At 39.6% G+C, this 21044-nt stretch overlaps 1 protein-coding gene across 2 annotated transcripts in view; it reads right to left on the reverse strand.

The window, feature by feature from the left end:
* The window catches only part of lrba (LPS-responsive vesicle trafficking, beach and anchor containing), a 295746-nt gene that overhangs the window by 180645 nt on the left and 94057 nt on the right, over positions 1-21044 (reverse strand). For both annotated transcript variants that reach the window (XM_072669753.1, XM_072669751.1), the window contains exons 29-32: positions 20279-20597; positions 7178-7353; positions 2169-2241; positions 934-1067 (exon numbers count right to left, since the gene is read on the reverse strand). In XM_072669753.1, the coding sequence (XP_072525854.1) occupies positions 934-1067; positions 2169-2241; positions 7178-7353; positions 20279-20597 (702 nt within the window). The remainder of the gene's footprint in view (positions 1-933; positions 1068-2168; positions 2242-7177; positions 7354-20278; positions 20598-21044) is intronic.

The raw sequence follows: 21044 nt of genomic DNA on the forward strand, positions 1-21044 counted from the left end.
AATTCAATTAGCATTTAGAATTAAACAGGATGTGCCTTCAAGACTGATGTATGTAACTGAGCTCTGAGTGGCTGCCCTGTATCGTGTCTCATTCAGAAAACAGTCTAGGCCCTCCCTGTTACTTCTGCGTGAATGTTGAATTCAGCATATACATGGGAAATGTGCAGAAGGATGGCATATTTACATGTATTTCCTGAAGAGACACAGAATATAGAAACATTTTACTGAAAACCAGCAGTTCTAAGCCTACACAACACCAACATACAGTAGCATGCAAAAGGTTTGTGCACCCCTGATTAAAGTTTGTTAATGGGAATAGCTAAGTGAATGAATTAATTAATTAATACAATTTACAAAAAAGCACCACGTAAAAGATTTGAACTCTCATACATTCACCAAGGTGTCAGACTTAATTTACTTGTAAGGGCGATGGCTTGCTCAAAGGTATCAGTAGAAAAAGCTGAGGTGATACAAATGATAAAGCTTTTTTAAATGTAAAAAATATAAATCTGACTCCACAAATCATGTCCCAACAAGCAGCTGTCATGGGCTTCTCTAAACAGCTGCCTAGCACTCTGCAAATCATAAAAAACAATGCCCACAAAACAGGAGACTATACTAAACTATACGAAGATAGCGATTAATTTAAAGGAGCGGTTTCCTCAGTTTGTAATGTAATAGAGAATGGTAGTTAACAGGAATGCTGGAAGGTTGAGGGCTGGAAGACCCATGAAAACCTCGTTGGACTGCTAGGAAGGCAAATCAAAATGACCGTTTCACTATACAAGGCCAACAGGAAGACTCTGGAGCACTGTTCTGTTATGCATTCTACTGTGGATTTGCCATTGCCCTCACAGTCCCTCTACTTAACATCATCAAACATCGTCGTCTGTGGATAGAGGATAGGGTTTAGGTTGTAGGTTAAATACATACTGGTTCCCTCGATGAGGAGCTCCTGCCCATGGCTCCCCAGCAAAGTACGTGACAGGAACGGAGCAAAGTCCACAAAGATCTCCCTCAGTAATGGAGCAGCCTTCTCAAGAGCATGCTCCAACCGCTCTGAGATACTGACAGAAAGAGATATAGAAATATGTAAATAATGAATAAATAATGAATATACTGTGGATGTGATGGATGGAGTGTAAATGTACAGTAAATACAAAGTGAAACAGACAAAAAACAAAAGCATTTGTACACTACTGGAAAACCACCTATTGCCCTTTAAACTGGTACAATTTATGTAAACATTCTTAAAGTTCTAAAACAGTGTGTTTATCTAACACTCTGTACACTAGAAATAAGCTTCAATAGCTTGATTTTATTGATGTCAATCACTATAAATATTTCAGACTTAAAGCACTATAATGTGAGAATTTGTATTTCTTGCTCCTGGGCAACCCCCTACAGTTGGGAGGTGGAATTAGTGCTTTGCGCCAGCAATGAAGGACATGCTTTACACATGCATTTCTGAATATGCTGAGTGAAAGAAATAAAAAAAGCATGTGGACGGAGGTGGCAGAGTAATATTTCAGGATTTTACCCAAATATGACTTATGCAAAGTTATACAGTTGTTACGAGTGCTGTTCTGTCTGCTTTAACAGAACAGTTAGCAGCATGCTAAGCCCTGAGTAGCAATGACAGAGATGCTATTCTCCACACTACAGGTCTGAGGAGCATTATTATGATTTGTTATGTTGTTATTTTAAAGGTGCAGCCTGTTTAATTTTAAGGGCTAAAGAAGAGTTAAAAATGGTAATATATAAATGAACTGTGATGGATTTTTAGAGGTATTTTTGAATTTTAGCCTATTCAAAGCAGCTGAGGTTAAACTTGGGTAAATAGCAAAGTACTTTTGTAAGTCGTTCTGGATAACAGCCTCTGCTAAATGCCCTAAATGTAAATGGATAAATGAAGAATGCAGGGACATGGACTCTTCCAGAATGTGTTTACCTTCTCCTGAAAAGTTCAGATTCAGTCCATATAGTGATGATACATATATTTAAATGTATATATAAGTATAAATACATAATACATGTGTTAACTTAAAAATAAAGTGTAAATAAACAATCAATGAAAAAACTGATTTAAAAAGCCCAATCACAAGACTACAGATGGTCTTCACTTTCTCCCTCTCTCTGTGTCTATGTCTCTTTCTGTGATGTATTACCTCATGTTGGGGGTGTTGGTATGGGTGGTTGGGGACAGAACAGGGACAGATGGCAGGTTCGCTGCTGCTCCGCCTGTGGAGAACACAGAGAACAACACACAACTCATTACTCACACACACACAGACTTGTGTGTACTTGCAGCTGTATGAGCACAAACATGCATGTCCGCACACACAAAACTGTATACATATAGACCCTCTTTCCTCTTTCACATACTGGCAAAGCCCTGCAATGAATGCACATATTAATAAAATGGCTGAATAACAAACAAAACCTCTAAAATACAAACAATATTTATAAGATATAAAACATACACACTATATGATATGCTAAACAACATTATGATGTAAAACATCAAATATCTGGCATTATGAACACATGAATATCTCTGATATTAGCACTATAACAGTATTTACTATGCTATTAGTCCGGACAGAATGATAGGCTCATAAATTCATTTATAGTGTGTGTGAGTGTGTGGAGAGGGGGGAGGGCTGAGTGTATAAATCTCTTGGTGTTTTGGTGAGTGTATTCAGTGATGTATATGGACACTACATTACTCAGAATGGTGAAATAATTAAAAAAAAAAAACCTCAAAACTCATGATAAGGGAAGTCAACAGAGACTGTCCAGAATTTATCCAAGCTAATAGAAATAAATAACCACGGTGTAAAATTGCAGTGAGCAGAAAGAACCAGTTCCCAGAATAGAGCCGGGCGATATGGAAAAATTGTATGTAAAGATATTTAAAGACATTTTTGGAAACCACTAAAATGTGAATGACACGGAGCCCTCCATGACCACGGTTGGGAACCACTGGCCTAAAGGTTAGAGAAGCAGTCTTGAGACCGAAAGATCGCCAGTTTTTATCCCCTGGACCAGCAGGAAGTGGGGGTGGGGGAAGTGAAGGAACAGTGCTTTCTCTTTCTGAGGCTGAGGTGCAAGCCTCGAGCAAGGCACCTAATTGGCTGCCACAGATGGGTTAAATGTAGGGGCTAAATTCAATTGTACTGCTGTGAATGATCTTATCTTAAGAACAGAAAGCTGAGCTTGCAGTGGGAACATGCTCACAAAAACTAAACACCTGAAAACTGGGAAAAACAAGTCTGGTCTGATTAATCCCTGCTGATTTCTGCTAAGGCACACAGATGGTAGGGGCAGGATTTGGCACAAACAACATGAGTCCAGGCTGGTGGAATGGTGTGGGGAATGTTTTTTTTTTTTGGTCAAACCTTGGATCACTGGTGACCTGAAAGGCTTGAAGAAGAGAGTATTTAGAGATAGTAATAGGGGATGACATGAGGGCTTTATAACAGGAGCTAAAGGTGAGAATTATGGAGGCTCCAGAGGACTATAGGAGGAAAATGGAGAACAATGTTCTGAGCGGTAAGGTCAAAGAGGTGTGGAATGTCAGGCATTAAAGTGTACTGTACTGTAGCACTGATGTCACATCTCAGGAAGTCACAGTAGATGCTTATCCTAAGTCACTTCAGAATGTCGCATTGGCCCTGGTACTGGACCACTTACAGTTTGCTTATTGGTCGTATATATGGGTGCTGAGAATGCTATGATCCATCAGATGTAAAGAGCTTACACACGCCTGGAGATTAGGAGCAATGTATGAGTCATGTTTTGTGACTTTTCAAGTGCCCTTAACACCACACAGCCCCTCCTGCTGAGTGACGAGCTGATTGTGGCACAGGTGGATATTGCCCTTTTGTACCAGGTCAGATTAGGCAGCTAAAACATTTTAAAAAGCCTTCAAAGGTCTGGAACAAGATTCTTTAAACAGATTACACCAAGATCAAATTGAGTATGGAGAAGGAAAATGGTTATGAACTGAATGACACCATATATCATCTGTCAAACATGGTGGAGGCACTGTTATGACATAGGCATATATGCCTACCAGTGGAATTGGGTAATGGGTGTTTATTGATAGTTTGGATGCTAATAGAAGGTATAGGATCAATTCTGAAGCTAGAGCTCTACATTCTGTTTAGATTCAGCCAAATGCTGCTAAACCGACAGGATGGCATTTTACAGAACAGATGCATAAAGACCCAAAAGATACCAACAAAGGCAACAAAATGGATCTTTCTTAAATGTCAGAGACAATCACCTGACCTCAACCCAACTGAGCAATTTTTCACTTACTAAACATAAACCTAAAAGAAGGAAGACACTACAACGAAGTAGCAGTAATGAAGGCAGCTGCAGTAAAGGCCTGGCAAAGAACAAAGCATCTCAAGGGAGGAACGTCAGCTTTTGGTGATGTCCATAGATTCCAGATTTTAAGCAGTAAATGACTGCAAAGGATATGCATCAAAGTATTACAATTACTCACTGTATTCACATTTATGTTAGTTTGTACAATTACTTTTGAGCCTATAAGAGTGAGGGACTATATGATAAATTCCTAATTCAGATATAATAATTATAATTAATAATATAATAATTATAAATGGTTAATGCAGTATTATATAATTTAAGGCAAAACCCTTGAAATTAAAGCTGAACGTCTTCACTTCAATCAAATTTTTTATTCATTGACATGGTGAAGAGAGGGACAAGTACAAAAATTGTCACTGGCAATATATATATATATATATATTTATCAATCAGAGTATTCTTACAGCAGAAGCTACCAAAAAGCAGTAAATGTGGTACCCTTACACACACACACACACACACACACACACACACACACACACACACACACACACACACACACACACACACGCTGAGTCTCGGAGCAGTGATAACTCTGCAGAATGACAGGCAGTGGTGTGGAATTTTCCGGGCTGCAGGACAGCAGCTCGTTTTAAAGCTCCAACATGTGTTCCTGCAGAGAGACTCCAGCATGGAGATGAAGTAGCCACTTCAAACGGCCCTGAGTAAATTAACTTATCTCTATTCAGCTGGGGCCTGCCCTGCTGCTCTTACACACACACACACATACACACACATACACACACACACAGACACACACAGACACACACATACACACACATACACACACATACACACACACATATTCAGAGCGAGAGACAGGGAGCAAAGGGGAGAAAAAAAGAAAAGAGGTGTATCCTCTCAGAGGGAGGAGTGTGTTCAGCTTCAAAAAACACAAAAAGAACAAAGGAGACCAAACAAAAAGCAAAACAAAAGGCTGCAACACTCAAAATTAAGCTACATTTTTAAATTATCTAATTCTACTCTCCAGGCTCAGCTTATGTTTTTTCATAGCTACGACAGGCTGTGACAGTCGACAACCTTTACAGAACACTGATGAAAATTCCTTTAAACCCTAATGATAGTCAATTTATATCACAATACCTACATGTAGAGTGTTATTAATATTCAACCCTAATGAGAAACTGTAGCTCCACCTCAGTGTATATCACAATACCTACATTTAGAGTGTTATTAATATTCACCCTAATGAGAAACTGTAGCTCCACCTCAGTGTATATCACAATACCTACATTTAGAGTGTTATTAATATTCAACCCTAATGAGAGACTGTAGCCCCACCTCAGTGTATATCACAATACCTACATTTAGAGTGTTATTAATATTCAACCCTAATGAGAGACTGTAACTCCACCTCAGTGTATATCACAATACCTACATTTAGAGTGTTATTAATATTCACCCTAATGAGAAACTGTAGCTCCACCTCAGTGTATATCACAATACCTACATTTAGACTGTTATTAATATTCACCCTAATGAGAAACTGTAGCTCCACCTCAGTGTATATCGCAATACCTACATTTAGAGTGTTATTAATATTCAACCCTAACAAGAAACTATAGCTCCACCTCAGTGTATATCACAATACCTACATTTAGAGTCTTATTAATATTCAACCCTAATGAGAAACTGTAGCTCCACCTCAGTGTATATGACATTACCTACATTTAGAGTCTTATTAATATTCAACCCTAATGAGAAACTGTAGCTCCACCTCAGTGTATATGACATTACCTACATTTAGAGTGTTATTAATATTCACCCTAACAAGAAACTGTAGCTCCACCTCAGTGTATATCACAATACCTACATGTAGAGTGTTATTAATATTCAACCCTAATGAGAGACTGTAACTCCACCTCAGTGTATATCACAATACCTACATTTAGAGTGTTATTAATATTCAACCCTAATGACAAACTGTAGCTCCACCTCAGTGTATATCACAATACCTACATTTAGAGTGTTATTAATATTCAACCCTATTGACAAACTGTAGCTCCACCTCAGTGTATATCACAATACCTACATTTAGAGTGTTATTAATATTCACCCCTAATGAGAGACTGTAGCTCCACCTCAGTGTATATGACATTACCTACATTTAGAGTGTTATTAATATTCACCCTAATGAGAAACTGTAGCTCCACCTCAGTTTATATTACAATACCTACATTTAGAGTGTTATTAATATTCAACCCTAATGAGAAACTGTAGCTCCACCTCAGTGTATATCACAATACCTACATTTAGAGTGTTATTAATATTCAACCCTAATGAGAAACTGTAGCTCCACCTCAGTGTATATCACAATATCTACATGTCAAGTGAACCTTAGGTTTTGAAAGTACTTCAATATTGCAGTATAGAAAAGTCATTCAAGTTCAATAGTAATAGTGTAGACTATTGCTTGATTTCCTCATTGATGAGCTTTGCAATTATGAATCTAACAGCGTTTTTCAATGTGATCCTATTTAAAAGGTGTGTGATATTATGTGCAAACTGTTTCAACACTGGCCTTGACTCAAATCAGTCTGTAAACTAATGTTGACATGATGTGCTATAAATTAAAATAAAAAAATAACTTGTCTAAAACAATGCAACAAATAACACAGGTTTATTTTAGATTGTTGGTGTTCTGGCCTCTTCACTGAATATCATAGCTAAATGAGTCCAGATTTCTGTTTTTCTGGGATTACTAAAGAACAACCATATTTAACCATATTTTTACACACAGTGCACACTCTCTCACCTGTGGCTGATTCTGCAGGAACACTCTGGGCGGAGTCGTCTGAGGACACCACAGACACACTGTTCACCGGTGTTCCACCAGCAGACACGGTGGCAGCTGATTGGACGGCAACAGAGGTGGAGCCTGAAGCAGGTGACAAAGCTCCTCCCACCTTCTTAGGCGCCACAACAACACTCCTAAAAAAGAGTGACGGACACAGTGTTTAATAATAATAAAAAAATAAAATATTATTATTATTATTATAACATGTTATAAATACATGTTATAATAAATATAATATGCTTCAAGGTGTATGCACACAATTTTACACAAGAAAATACAACATTTGAATACAAACTGAGAAGTAAAGGAACATAAAATTGGTCTACAAATATATACATACATATAACACAGTCTAGGTAAACACAGAACTAAAGAAAGGCATTTTACAGTCATCATATTTTATACTCATGCATATATGCTCCAAGCTGGACTAATTTTAAAAGAGATGCAAGATTATATATATATATATATATATATATATATATATATATATATATATATATATATATATATATTATATTATTATTATTATTGTACATCTTTGCTCCATAATCACCCTTTTAATCTCAAACCAAAGCGATTTAAAAGAAAACAAAAAGGTCAGACGTATGAAGTAAACCTCTGGAGTGGAGACATAATCGTAAATCGTAAAGGAGACTGAGCTCCAAACAGCACATGATTATGGCCAGGCAGAAAGCAGTGGGAGTGGATCAGGCACTCAGTCAAAAACCCATTAGCCCTCTTTAGGTCCGAGTCACGTAACGATCGCTGCGATGATGCACGCTAAATATGCAGCGCGTAATGTAATTTAGCATGAGACACAGCGCGGGCTAGCCTAGCGCTGGGAGGCCATATGCTCAGTTAGAGTAATTATAGCCCGTTTTCCTGACAAGAAACATTCCAGAACGGCAGCATCTATCTTCCGGCCAATCGATGGCCTCCCTGCGCCCGCCACTAAACCCTCTAAACTTTGTGATTGATTGAGCTTCCGAGGCTGACGGCAGTGCATTACGGGTTTATAGAGCGTTAAAAGCCACTGTGTGGGTCATCCAATGTGCTGAAGATCGCTGGACGCAAGCAGTAACAATCAAAGATTATATTATTTTTATTTATATAGCGCCTTTTCCAAGGACATTAAAACAAACAAACAAACAAAACACAGCCGAAAAAAACCTGCCAATAGAAACCAGTGAAAGACACTGATGGTGTTTTGACGGAATGGAAGTTGTCCAGGTGTGATATCAGAATCACTTTACTGGCAAAGTATATTTGTTTACATACAACAGAAGAAAGTAAATAGTAAACAAACAGAATTACAAAACAACAAATCAACACAGTATGGAAATCATTCTGCCCCTTGATGACGATGGTCGCCTAATTCAGCAACTATAATTGTGAAACATGAGCTGTGTCTGAAACTGGAAGAGCTACCTGACTTGATGTCTTACACGCTGTCTCAGAAGGCAGTGTATTGATGAAGGTCTCTGTAACCGAATCACAAAGGCAACGATTTGTCCTGATGTTGCCAAGGTATCGACAGCTCACTGCTACATTTGAGCATTTAGCTGTGTTGTCATTATCCATTAGCATTTTCGCCCAATAATATAAAAGGTTAAATTACTAGTCTTCGACTCCGGCATGACTGGAATCCTGTCTGAGTAGGCAGCAATTCTTATATTTCAGACAGAGCCATAAGAAGCAGGCAAGAACACGGCCTTAAGTTAACTGAGCCATCGTCAGAATCCTACCTGATATTAGTGATGGCTCCATGTCTGAGAAACTACAAGAAAACTTCTGCTCCATTAATCTGTGTCCATTTTCATTCTGGTAAGTTGCTACACAGGGTGTTGCTACTCTTTAAAACACCTGTCTCATACATTTTATGGGCTTGTGTATGAACACTGCTAATATTTCGATTGTGCTGCTTGCTTCCCAATCCATTCAGTACATATATGGAAAGTCATTTGCAAAAACAGCCTGAGCCAATTCATCCATATTTTTCATAATGTCATCAAAACCAACATTTCCATATAACCACCAATTCAATCTACAGCAGTTTACCTCCAATACTTTATGCTTTAAGTTACAATTGGCAAACTATGAATAGGAGACAGGGTGTTGGATGCCAAAAGGTCATGAATGGGCGAAGACACTGAATGCAATCCTATCTAGATCAAAACATAATTTTTAATAATGGTTATATGCGAGGACTGCGTCACAAGATACAGTGTATCGAGCCCTGCTGAGTAGCTGCACAGACAAGTCAGAGACTATGCACAGCCGGCGCTAACCCCTGTCAATGGACATACAAGCGTAAGGACCAATGTCTTAGAGTCAGATAGACAGTGCACCTTCAGAGTATGCCGAGTAGCTTACACTGATATGGCAAAACCTGCTTGGCAAAAAAACCAAGGGTGGATATATATTTTTTTGGGTGGATATATATATATATATATATATATATATATATATATATATATATTTGGTTTTTTTTTTGGGTGGATATATATATATATATATATATATATATATATATATATATATATATATATATATATACACACACACACACACACACACACACTGAGAAGCATGCCTGTAAACCAGTGCAAATGTGCAAGGAAAAGTCCATATGCCCACTATATCAATTACATGAAGTACAGGTTTCATAATATACTGATGAATCAGATATAAGATATACTAACTAACTAACTATAATAATATACAACTAACAAAATGCATGTGCATAAAATATACAAATATCCGAGTGTTGAGTAAAACCTACAAGTATGAAAGACAGCTGCTTAGTCAGCTGCTTCATGTGGGTAGAGGCTTTGGGAACAACATGCGGATAAGTTTTTTACTGTTTCAAGAGGGTTATAACTGATAATGCAATACATATTCATGTAAAACAAATTCTATTGGTTATATTCAATGCACATTGATCTTTAATCATGTGATTGATTTATTTACCGATGAGTATACCACTTACGACATATCAGACTACTCCAATACGCAGCAAGTTGTAGCATGATGTGTACGATATAATTTGACTATGCACCTGACAATGAACGTCCTGCGACGTGACTACTGTGTGTGCGATGCTGAAACAATATACCATGCAGTTCTACTGCAAATGCATTTAAAAAATATTAAAATATGACGCTAGTTTGAAGAAATGTGTAGATGTAAATGATGAAGCTGTACATGATTCCACGGCAATAAAAGATGTGCAGCATTAAGAACGATGACACATAAAATTGTATCTATCAAAGCGACAATAAAATAATTACTATACATAAACAATGATCGTGGATTACTTATATCTCTAATTACTGAATAAAACAGCTTATTTGTGCAGCAATTTATAAGCACTTACAGGCTCATTTTAGCACTATATTTCAGAGCATCCCACTATGGCTTGAAAGTCATTCGGGACAGTAGATTAGCTATTCTTCTTCTGACTCTGATATTTCCTCCACAGCAGAATCTAACGCTTCCCCTGGATCATCACTGTCCTCCAGATTTCGGCTCAATTCCTTCGGTAGGCCTGTGCTCCTGGAGAGCATAGTTATCTATCGAAGGCCTTGACAGAGCGCTGGCCTTTCCAGGGGGCCAGTGGCCTCTTTATCGGTGCTGACAGTGTGTGGAGCGCTCAGTTTAATCACCAGCTGCAGTCTGAAGGAGACTGGCTTTGTGCTCAGACGGAGGAGCTATCACAGAGGAGTCTGTAGAGATTTAAGATAAGGACTGCTCAGGACGGACTGTTTAAGAAGTTAAAGTGGTGCTGGAGGTGGTCCAGAGGCTAAGCCAGGCACGAGAGACATGCCTGGATTAAACATTCGCAACACACAACCAGGGATGGTTCTCATTTTCAAAAACAGATCCCAATAACGTGACTTCATCTAGGTGTACCCACCAGGAGCCGGGCAGTTTTAGGAATACTGATCATCTATGGCTCAAGTTCAATGCACACTTTATCAACATTCTCCACCACACCGCCATTGTCTCAAGCTTCTGTGCTAAAGAGTTCGCACTGCAGTGTTAGAGGAATCAAAGCACGTTTTATATTTCAGCTTCCTCTACCGCTCCCCTGCCGTTATCCAGAGTGAAGTCCGGGCTGAGCATGCCAGGCGGACTGGACGGTATGCTGGGGGTCGAGGTGAAGAGCGTCCATCTGTTCCACTGTTTAAATTATTCAGAACACCATTAGCTACACTTAGCCCCAACCCAACACTGCTGTCAATTAATCAGAACAGCCTGGCCTTCAGCAAAAGAACGGACAGCAGCATGAGTGTGTGTGTGTGTGTGTGTGTGTGTGTTTAGGTGACTGGGTTCAGGTTCAGTCTACTGAATTATTTAGCATTTTTAACCAACAACATACAGCCTGCATGTTTCCTGTAATCTGCCTCAACTTGACATAGAGTGAAACGTGACAGAGTGTGTGAACGAGTTTGTTTGTGTGCGTCCGTGAGAGCGAGTCTGTGTGTGTCTGTGTAGATTTTGAGCGTGTGTGTGTGTGTGTGTGTGTGTGTGTGTGTGTGTGTGTGTGTGTGTGTGTGTATGTTTAGGAGCTGAAACATCAGCTGGTAAGAAATCCAATCTGAAAGCAGGCCGAGCTGCAGGGAGGTTTATGAACAGCAGTGCTGTATTTTTCTACAAGGTTAAATGCTCGCTGGCATTATGGGGTAAACCCATCTTACATAAAAAAGTCAACATACAAAAAGTGGACCTGCAGTCATCGTCCTTGTGAACTTGGGTTTCTCCCAAGCAGGACAAAAATAGTGTTTTATGTTTAAATACCAGGAAACTGCAGCTACATTAATAGCACATATACAAAAACAAAGAAATGTTCTTTGTGCTTAAAGCAGTCATGGGCATCTGCTGTTACAAACAGATAAACATGAAAACTTATACTTACATATAATAAAAAAATTAACTTAACACTTAACTTCACACTGTGCTTTACTCACATACGGTTAACAACATTACCAGTTGTAATGAACTTAAATGCAAGCTAGACACCACAGGCAAGCGGTTTCCTGCATTGTGTGTGACATAAGAATTCTCTCTGTAAAAGATGCTCTGGCTCTGGTTAATGAATTTACATAGCTGGAAAGATAATAACTAAAAAAGAAGCTTTTGCAGTTCAGATATGTCACAGCTCTTAGGTCTAGCTTAAAGCTCAAAGGCTCGTACTTGTATGGCCGTATAAGCCACATTCTCACCAGGTGCCCCTTTATGTTGTTTATCTATATATAGGCCGGTTACTTGATTGCAGATATCAAAACAAAACTAACTGAAATGCATATGCAATAAATTTTCATCGTATTGCGTATAGTGTTGCCATGGTAACGTGAACAAAATTTTGATTGCCAGTTATGTCAGAGGGCTGTCAGTCATGTACATTTATTAAAATATTAAGACCACGCCCAGAACATTTTGGCTTTGGCTTTTTGAGGAGTGTTTATCATATTTCTGCTTTGTGTTTCCTATTTAATCTTTGCTGAACACTGAACATTGAAGTTGAATTGAATCAATATATCAAAATGTGTTCATAGGGGCATTAAAAACTAGAGGGAGGTCATGAGGCTCTTTTTCTGTGCATTGTCTAATTTTGGCTAGTTTAACTGTGTTTCAGTGACTGTTGGCTTGACCACAGCACGACTACTGAGGAAGAACATCAGCACGATGCATCAAAAATAAATATGGAGCATTTGAAGTGAAAAGTACACAAAGTTATTTCCTGTACTTGCTTACTTCAGACATGTAAAAACATCTGAAGACAGGATGACATAAACTGTTTAATTCAGGCTAAAAGAGCAGGAAATAAAATGTAGGATTCCAGCCCGATAAACAATGTACATAAAGCGATCAGCCATAACATTAACGCCACCTCCTTATTTTAAACTCATTGTCCATTGTCTCAGATCACTTTGTAGACTGTCATCCATCTGTTTCTTGGCACACTTTCCTAGCCTCCTTTCACCCTGTTCTTCAATGTTCAGGACCCCACAGGACCACCACAGAGCAGATATTATTTAGGTGGTAGGTAGTGGGCTGCAGTGACACAGACATGGTGGTCACATGTTCTTGTGTGCTGTGCTGGTTCGAGTGGATCAGACACAGCAGTGCTGCTGGAGTTTCTAAACACTATGTCCACTCACTGTCCACCCTATAAGATATTCCTACCAAGTTGAGCCACCTTGGTAGAGGTCAGCAGATGTAGATGTAAAGACATCTGTTGCTGCACAGTTTGTGTTGGTCATCCTCTAATCCTTAATCAGTGGTCCCATAAATCATCATCAGAATGACTCGTGCTATGAATCCTGACCATTGAAGAACAGGGTGAAAGGGAGCTAAACAGTATGTAGAGAAACAGATGGACTAGTCTGGAGTTTCCAGAGTTTAACTGGCCTGGCCAATTTGATGGAGGTCAATGTAGAAACAACTTGTTCAATGGAGAAACAAGGAGGTGGTGTAAAAAAATTAAAAAATAAAAAAATAAATAAATTATATATATATATATATATATATATTTTTTTTTTTTTTTTTTTATGAGTTTAACTGGACTGGCCAATTTGAGTGACAAGCAGAACAACCAAACATTTAGCCAATTAGTGTGAATAGTCATGCAACTCCGAACAGACAGTAAATCGTTGTGTATACAGAGTACTGCCTGATTACAGTAATAGGTCAACAAAGTCAAAACCATGTGACAGTGGACACACCAAAAAAACCACACGCATAGACAATAAGTCACGGTATTGTTTAGCTCAGGCTGTCACTATGACCTCATCCTGCAGAACTTTTCCCAGCACGTTGTGAATCCTCCTATATGATCCACATTTTCTTTTCTTCCATATATTCTCTTTTAAAAGAGTAAATCAAATTTCTGTGGGCGCATCGCAGTGACACTGTTTACCAGGCTCTGGTTCCCATCAGCAAATATTTGCAGACACTCCGTCAAAACAGGCGTGGGGGTCAGAAAGACATATGGTGGAATCGGGGTGGTGAGGACAGTAAATAAATCTAACGTCTACTTCACCTCTGACCCCGGGCCAGCATTATCTGGGAGAGATTCTGCTTTTTCCAGGCCCCAAAGCTCGTAAATCCCGCTACCATTCCCACATGGAGGCGTCAGCATCCAATGGCAATCGCACCAGCGCCGTGAAAGATGGTTTATAGTGAAAGTATGTGGAGCAAGGTGGAGTAACACACACCCACACACATACACCCTCATATATACACACTGGTGGCATCTTTATGGAAGTGTACAGGCGTACCGCATGTCTAGGTCAAAAGTAACTGATCAAATGACGGTATGAGGTATAGAGGCTGTATTCATGGCTGCTGGTATTAATCATCAACTGGCATTTTAAACTAGTAAAGCCATTCATACATGCAGTCAGAGAGTGTAAGGGGGGAAAACTGGCAATAAAATACAGCCAATACAGCACCAGGTCAACGCTGAAAATGGGCAGATTATGAGAAAACACTGTAAACATAAGAAGTGGCAATCTAATAAACGCTAACATTCACTGTGGCACAGTCAGTAGTTTTTCTTTTGTTTGTTTGTTTTTTTAAGTGCTCTCTTAGGACAATATATTTGGGAAGAGGAGGACAGCATCCCACTACAGATAAAATTGTCATACAGTACCAGAACCCACAGAAGTAAGTCTGTTAACTGTGTAAATCTGACCAAACTGAACTGTTGCTTTGTCATGATACATACTGCCTGTGTTAAACTCCTTAAATTACTAAAACTAATTTGTTCAACTTTGCTGCAGTTAACAACTCCAACACTTCTGAAACGACTACACAGTAGGGTCCGGAACATAGCTGTGAGAGGAATTTGACTGCATCCAGCATTAAAGAGGTCAGGTGTCTTGGAAAACACAATTCTACTGCTACAAAGCTTAATGCTCAGGGACTTTAGAACCCTCCAAGTCCAAGCCTGGCACTGGGAATGATTACCTTGGACTTGCGTGGCTGCTCCAGAGCATCCTATTCTAGTTAGGGAGATTATTCAAGCCGTGCGTGTGCCTGAATGCCAGCAGTGGGTGCACCATAGCTGAATTAGAAGCACTGTTCTGATTGGTTTTGGACATAACGTGTAATTATATGTCCAAATCTTTATGTTTTGAACACAGAATTAACGATTTTCATGGACTTAAGGCTGATACATACAAGATTCAGTACAGAGAGGTGTTCATGGATAAGCGCAACTCACAGAGGTCACAACCACACACCTCCAAAATCTCAGTTATGCATTAAGATTGAAAAAATGGTGTAGTGTGGTCCCAATACAGTACACCTGACATTAAGGCTGCTTGGACAAACAAACAGAGGGATCTCTGAATGGATGGCCAAACAAACAAATGGACTGAAACAATGAACAGACAGACAAAGAGGCAGGAGTATAGTAATACTAATGTTAGCCATGACTAAGCATGATTATTTCTCCCACTGGTTCTAAATAAACTAATAAAGGAGAGAGACTGCAAACAGTCAGTCAGGAGACTGAGGTATTATCACCTTTCTGTGACTTCACTGAGACAAGTTAGCCAGCATGCTAATCACCACGTCAGCTCCTCACCTCACAACTTGCAGGACTTAAAGGATCTGCTGCTAACGTGTTGGTGCCAGATACCACAGGACACCTTCTGAGGTCTTGTGGAGTCCATGCCTCAAATGCAAAGATCTCTGGCGGCCCAAGAGGGACGAATACTCCTTAGTAGAACTCAATATGCTGCACTGTACTGCAGCGAGTATCTAACAAGCTCACATTATTATGCTACTTTTTTATTTCACTGTGGTAACCGGGTCAGCTCCTCAGTTTAGTAGAGCTAAAGATGCAAACTGCAGAAGTCTAGTGTGGCCAAAGTCTTAGATAAAGAGAGAAAGAGAGAGAGAGAGATTTAAAAGAGGCATGTAAAGTGAAAGTGTGTGCAGAGTGACCATCCAAGTGTGTGTACATAAGTGGTTGTGTGTGGGAAGCAAAGAGTCATCAAGATAACTCTCCTACAAGATCCCGTGGGAAGATAACCCTGCTGTCAGGCCTAAGAATACACACTAGAACACACACTTACACACTGGTCCAGGAACCGTCTCTGACCCCCTGACCCACCCCCAATCTTAATCTCTGCTCTAAAATCAGCACAGAGTTCGACCTGCAGTGCTCTAATCTCAGTTAACACCAATGATTAAATCATGCTGTCTGTTTTTTTTATATATGAATCAGAGCAGCAGTTTCTCCACTTCTTGAAACAGATTGTAAACTTGGTTAGTAGAAGATAATACATTTTCATTATACTATCAGAACTGATCTTTCTGTACAACTGCCATGTCTGTGACACTAAAAGCACATTTAAACCAGTTACAGAATGTAGATCAAATAAATTGAATTCACTATGTGCTTAATTATATAGGAACAGGATAACTGTGGTGCAGCTAAAGGTAGTTAGGAGTGGACATAAAGGAAGCTAAATGCAATAGAGCTAAAGTAAGCTAACGACACTGTTGATAAAATCAGTAGAGCTTAGCTGATTTTAATTTAGTAGTGTTAAATGCAGTGGAGGTAAAGAATGTTTAGGCAGTAAACCGAACAGCACTGGAGGTAAATGAAGGTAAACACATGGATGCTGTGGCGCTATAGGAAGCAAAAAGCAGTGAAGTTAACAATGGAACTAAAGGAAGCTAAAAGTATTTGAGAAAAACAGTGATGCAGAAAACACAGGGTTTGGGGTATGAGGATGCTAGTTGGGCTGAAGATAGTAAAGCTATCTTCAAGATACTGGAGCTAAAAAAGGCTAAAGCCCTTTGAGTTTGAGACAGTGGATCTTAAGATCTTTGAGTTAAAGAGAGTAGAGATAATGAAAGGCAGTAGAGCTAAAATGAAGCTGAAGGCAAGTAGAACGACAGGTAGCTTAAGTCCAGTGGAACTAAAGGAAGCTAAAGCCAAGTTGAACCAAGGGAAGCTAAAGACAGTGGTCCTAAAGCTAGTAGCAAAGTAGCGTAGCTGTGAGCGTATCCTCTCCAGCTCCTCGGCCTTCAGGAGCCACAGTAATCCCAGAGCAGATATGAGCAGCCCCTGATACCTGACAAAGCATTCCACAGATAAAACACACACCCACACACACTGCATCAGAGGAACGAGAGAGAAACCAAGACAGTAATCTACAAGCAAAGGGTAGAAACAGACAGAAAAGAGAAGATTACATCTGGCCTTATCTCATCTAGAACAATGGTGTGTATCTTGCCCATATTAGGAACCCCAGGTGTAATGAACAGAAACGCTCTGCAATCTCAGAAAAACACAAATGGTCCAAATCTTACATTTTTCAATCTGAAATATGAACATTCCTACGTTCAAGCTAACAGCACTGCGCTGCACAGCACTGACATCATACGCTAGGGCCACTTGATTCCAGACATTTCTCCAGCTCCAGTTCCAAGTAACAGGAATCCAGGAATCAATCTCAAGAGTTAATTCCAAGCAATTTCTCTGGATTCCAAAAAGCAGGTTTTCCAGATAGCTAGGTAAACTGATGCCAATCAAAAGCTTCATCCATTTGAATAAAATCACAATTTAACACAGTGAAGCTATAAAAAGAAGTCACATGAATCTCTAGTTGTAATCAGACTGGCACTTTGGTGTTTTCTGCATTTTACAGGCAATTTCGGCTGGAAGTCTGAAGCCATATTTGTGCAGAAATAATAGCAGCACGGCAAAACAGCGTTGTCGCTGTTGTCAGTCAGCACTGAATCTATCTATATTTACATTGGTTATGTTATAGTGTTTTTACTTTTGTTTTGCAATATGTTTATCAAATTAGTAAATAAAAATGTAAAGAAAATGTATTTCCTGAAAAAATATATGTAAAATAGCATAGTAGAAAAAAGTAGCATAAACAATGTGGTTGCTAGGATGTTGCTAGGTATTGCTCTGGTATTCCAGGTGGTTAGTGTGGTGTTGCTTGTTGTTTGCTAGGGCACTGCAAAGGCTTCTCTAGGTGGTTAGTACGGTGTTGCTAGGCAGTTGCTATGCCACATCTGGTGGTAGGTAGGTGGCTGCCATTGCATTTCATTGAGTGCAAGCTATAAGGGTCAAAGTCACAAATGGCGTTTTCTTATGAGGACAACACATGAGAGCAGAGATTGCTAGAAATTATGCTGAAACATCCCTACTATATAAACTGACATTATGCTAACGTAAAAGCTAATTACCATGCTAGCGAAACAGCTATGGGCCTGAACATACTGGTGATGACAAGGTCTGAAAACAGAAGGGAAGTGATGAGAAGAAACAGCCACCCCTTCCATCATCATCTCTTGACATGTTACAGCACATTTCTCACAATACACAAACATATAACACACACATACACACACACACATAGATGTGTATGTCCCCTGAAGGCAGTTGAGTGTGTTGTTTTGATGTGTTTTCCTGCAGACAGACATGCAGTGGAGCTCTGTATGTGTGTGTGTGTGTGTAAGACGTGCTCTGAGACGAGTCGGAGATGAAACAGTGCAGTTCAAAAAGCCTTTCGGCAGAGCTGCCACGCACTCGCAGCTAAAACGGTTTTCATGTGCAGTTTGAAAAATGCTCTTTGTGGTTTTCAGCGGTTAATTGGCTTCAGGGCAAGGGGAAAGGTTCAGATCAGCAAACTCCTGCTGCGTTGCCATGGGAACTTCAGCAGCGCGAGACACTTTTGCCTCCAAACACGCTTCTAAGTGCTCACGGTGCACAGGTCACTAATCAATCCAGTTAATAAAAGAATGACTACTCACACATATATGAGTTTATTAACGGTGCATTACATCATGAGAATAGTGTTTCATACACTACCTGTCATAACATGGAGTATTCTGTAGCGCAGCATTACGTCCTTCAGCCACAGTCGTTTTTAGATTCACTACAACCCCCAGCATGCTTAGCACACACATGCCTCCCAACCACTGAAAATCCTGGTTTGATCAGTGCTGAGAGTCACCTTTTAAATAACAAAGAGCTACTACGAGCTATTCATTACCTACTGTGAATTATACTGTAACTACACCTGAAGCCAAGAGGGTTCTTCGGTTTGTAACAGCAAAACCTAAAAATTATTCTGGCAAAAGAACCACTTTAAGCATCCAAATGGTTCTTTGTTCAGCAAAATAACCCTTGAAAAACTCTCGATTTAAGAGTGTACAATAAACCATTCCCTGTTTAGTATGGATTATTCAAAATCTACTATGAATGGTAACTACTTATTTAGTTTTTAATTATTCTTTGTCTACTATAAATTACTTCTACTATCCCATTATTCAGGATCTACTATGGAATATATAGTAACCATCATGAATTATTCAATATCTGCTATGAATTATTTAGCATCAACAACTGTTTATTTAGTATCTACTACAAATTGTTCAGTATCTTCTACAGATTATTCAGTAACTACTATAACTAATTATTTTGTAAAATGAAATTATTCAGTCTCCACTGTAACATTATTCAATATCTACTGATTCAGTATCCACAATATAGTATTCAGTATCCACAATATTGTTCTACAGATTATTGTGTATCTACTATGAATTATTCAGTATCTACCAGGGATCACTCAGTATCTAAAGTAATGCATACATTCTATAGTCTTGAGTTAAAGTGTGAACCCACATATACACCCATAACAGTTAATGTGCAAAATACACAGCCCTGTCAAATATGCTAGCATTGTTAAGAAGGCAAGACAAGACAACCTAGTTCATCCTTTAACCCATCCGTGCAGTGAACACACATGCCCAGGAAGCAGAGTTAAGTGAGGGCCAAGCCCAGGTTTAGAACCCACAACACTGTCATTAATAAGCTCCAGCTTTAACCGCTGCCACCACTGCCCCACTAATGAATATGAATATGAAGATTCACCAATTAACTTTACACTAATTGGTGGTGCTTACTTCCATCACTGTTAGTTATGACAACTACTTTCTTCAATTACAGCACCTTTATCTCACGTTTGCCTTTTGCTGAGATAAATTCTAAAGTAATTAATCAAGGCCACCGACCTGTCAAATGAGCGGAACTGGACACTCTGGTCACGAGCAGCATCGCCCACAGCGCCCAGAAACGTGGGGGGCAGTAAGCTGGGGTCCACCATGATGTCATCAGCAGGCGCGCTAACCAGGCTCCTAAGGATGTCCTTCACATTCTTTCCCTTGCCATCCTTGTCCGTGACCTCCTGGCCTCGCTTGACCTCTGAGGACAAGGTGGTCAGGGCCTCAGACACCGCATCTGGTGCACTCCGGGATTCAGCACGCTCGTCTCCAACAGTAGAGTCTTTCCTACGGACGGATACTCCGTTCTCCAGGTCTGAAGTTACACTCTCTAAACACACACACAGACACACAGATACATAGATCATACCAACGTTCATCAGCACCATTCAGAAACATACTCTTTAGGATACCTACTTAACTGTATGACCTATAGGTGTGTTTGTGTGTGTGTGTGTGTGTGTGTGTGTGTGTGTGTGTGTGTGTGTGTGGGGGGAAACAGAAACCAAAAGAGTGACTAAAGCTGCTACTGTAAGACACCTGTGGTGTTAACTTGGAGTAAGTAGATAACCAGCAGCATGTTGTGTGTGCTACTTGTAAAGCAAGTGTTTTCCTGCGCTGTGTGTGTTACCTCCTTAGGGTGTACATGTAAACTGTACTGTGGGTAGTGTGTACATATGCTACCTTTGTTGTGTGTGGAGTGTGTGTAGAGTGTGAGTGTGTTACGTGCGCTGCATGTAGTCCAATTGTATGTTATCTGCTTCTCATATGGGGTGTG

The sequence above is a fragment of the Salminus brasiliensis genome, chromosome 24, assembly GCF_030463535.1.
Source record: "Salminus brasiliensis chromosome 24, fSalBra1.hap2, whole genome shotgun sequence".
NCBI classification, from domain to species: Eukaryota; Metazoa; Chordata; class Actinopteri; order Characiformes; family Bryconidae; genus Salminus; species Salminus brasiliensis.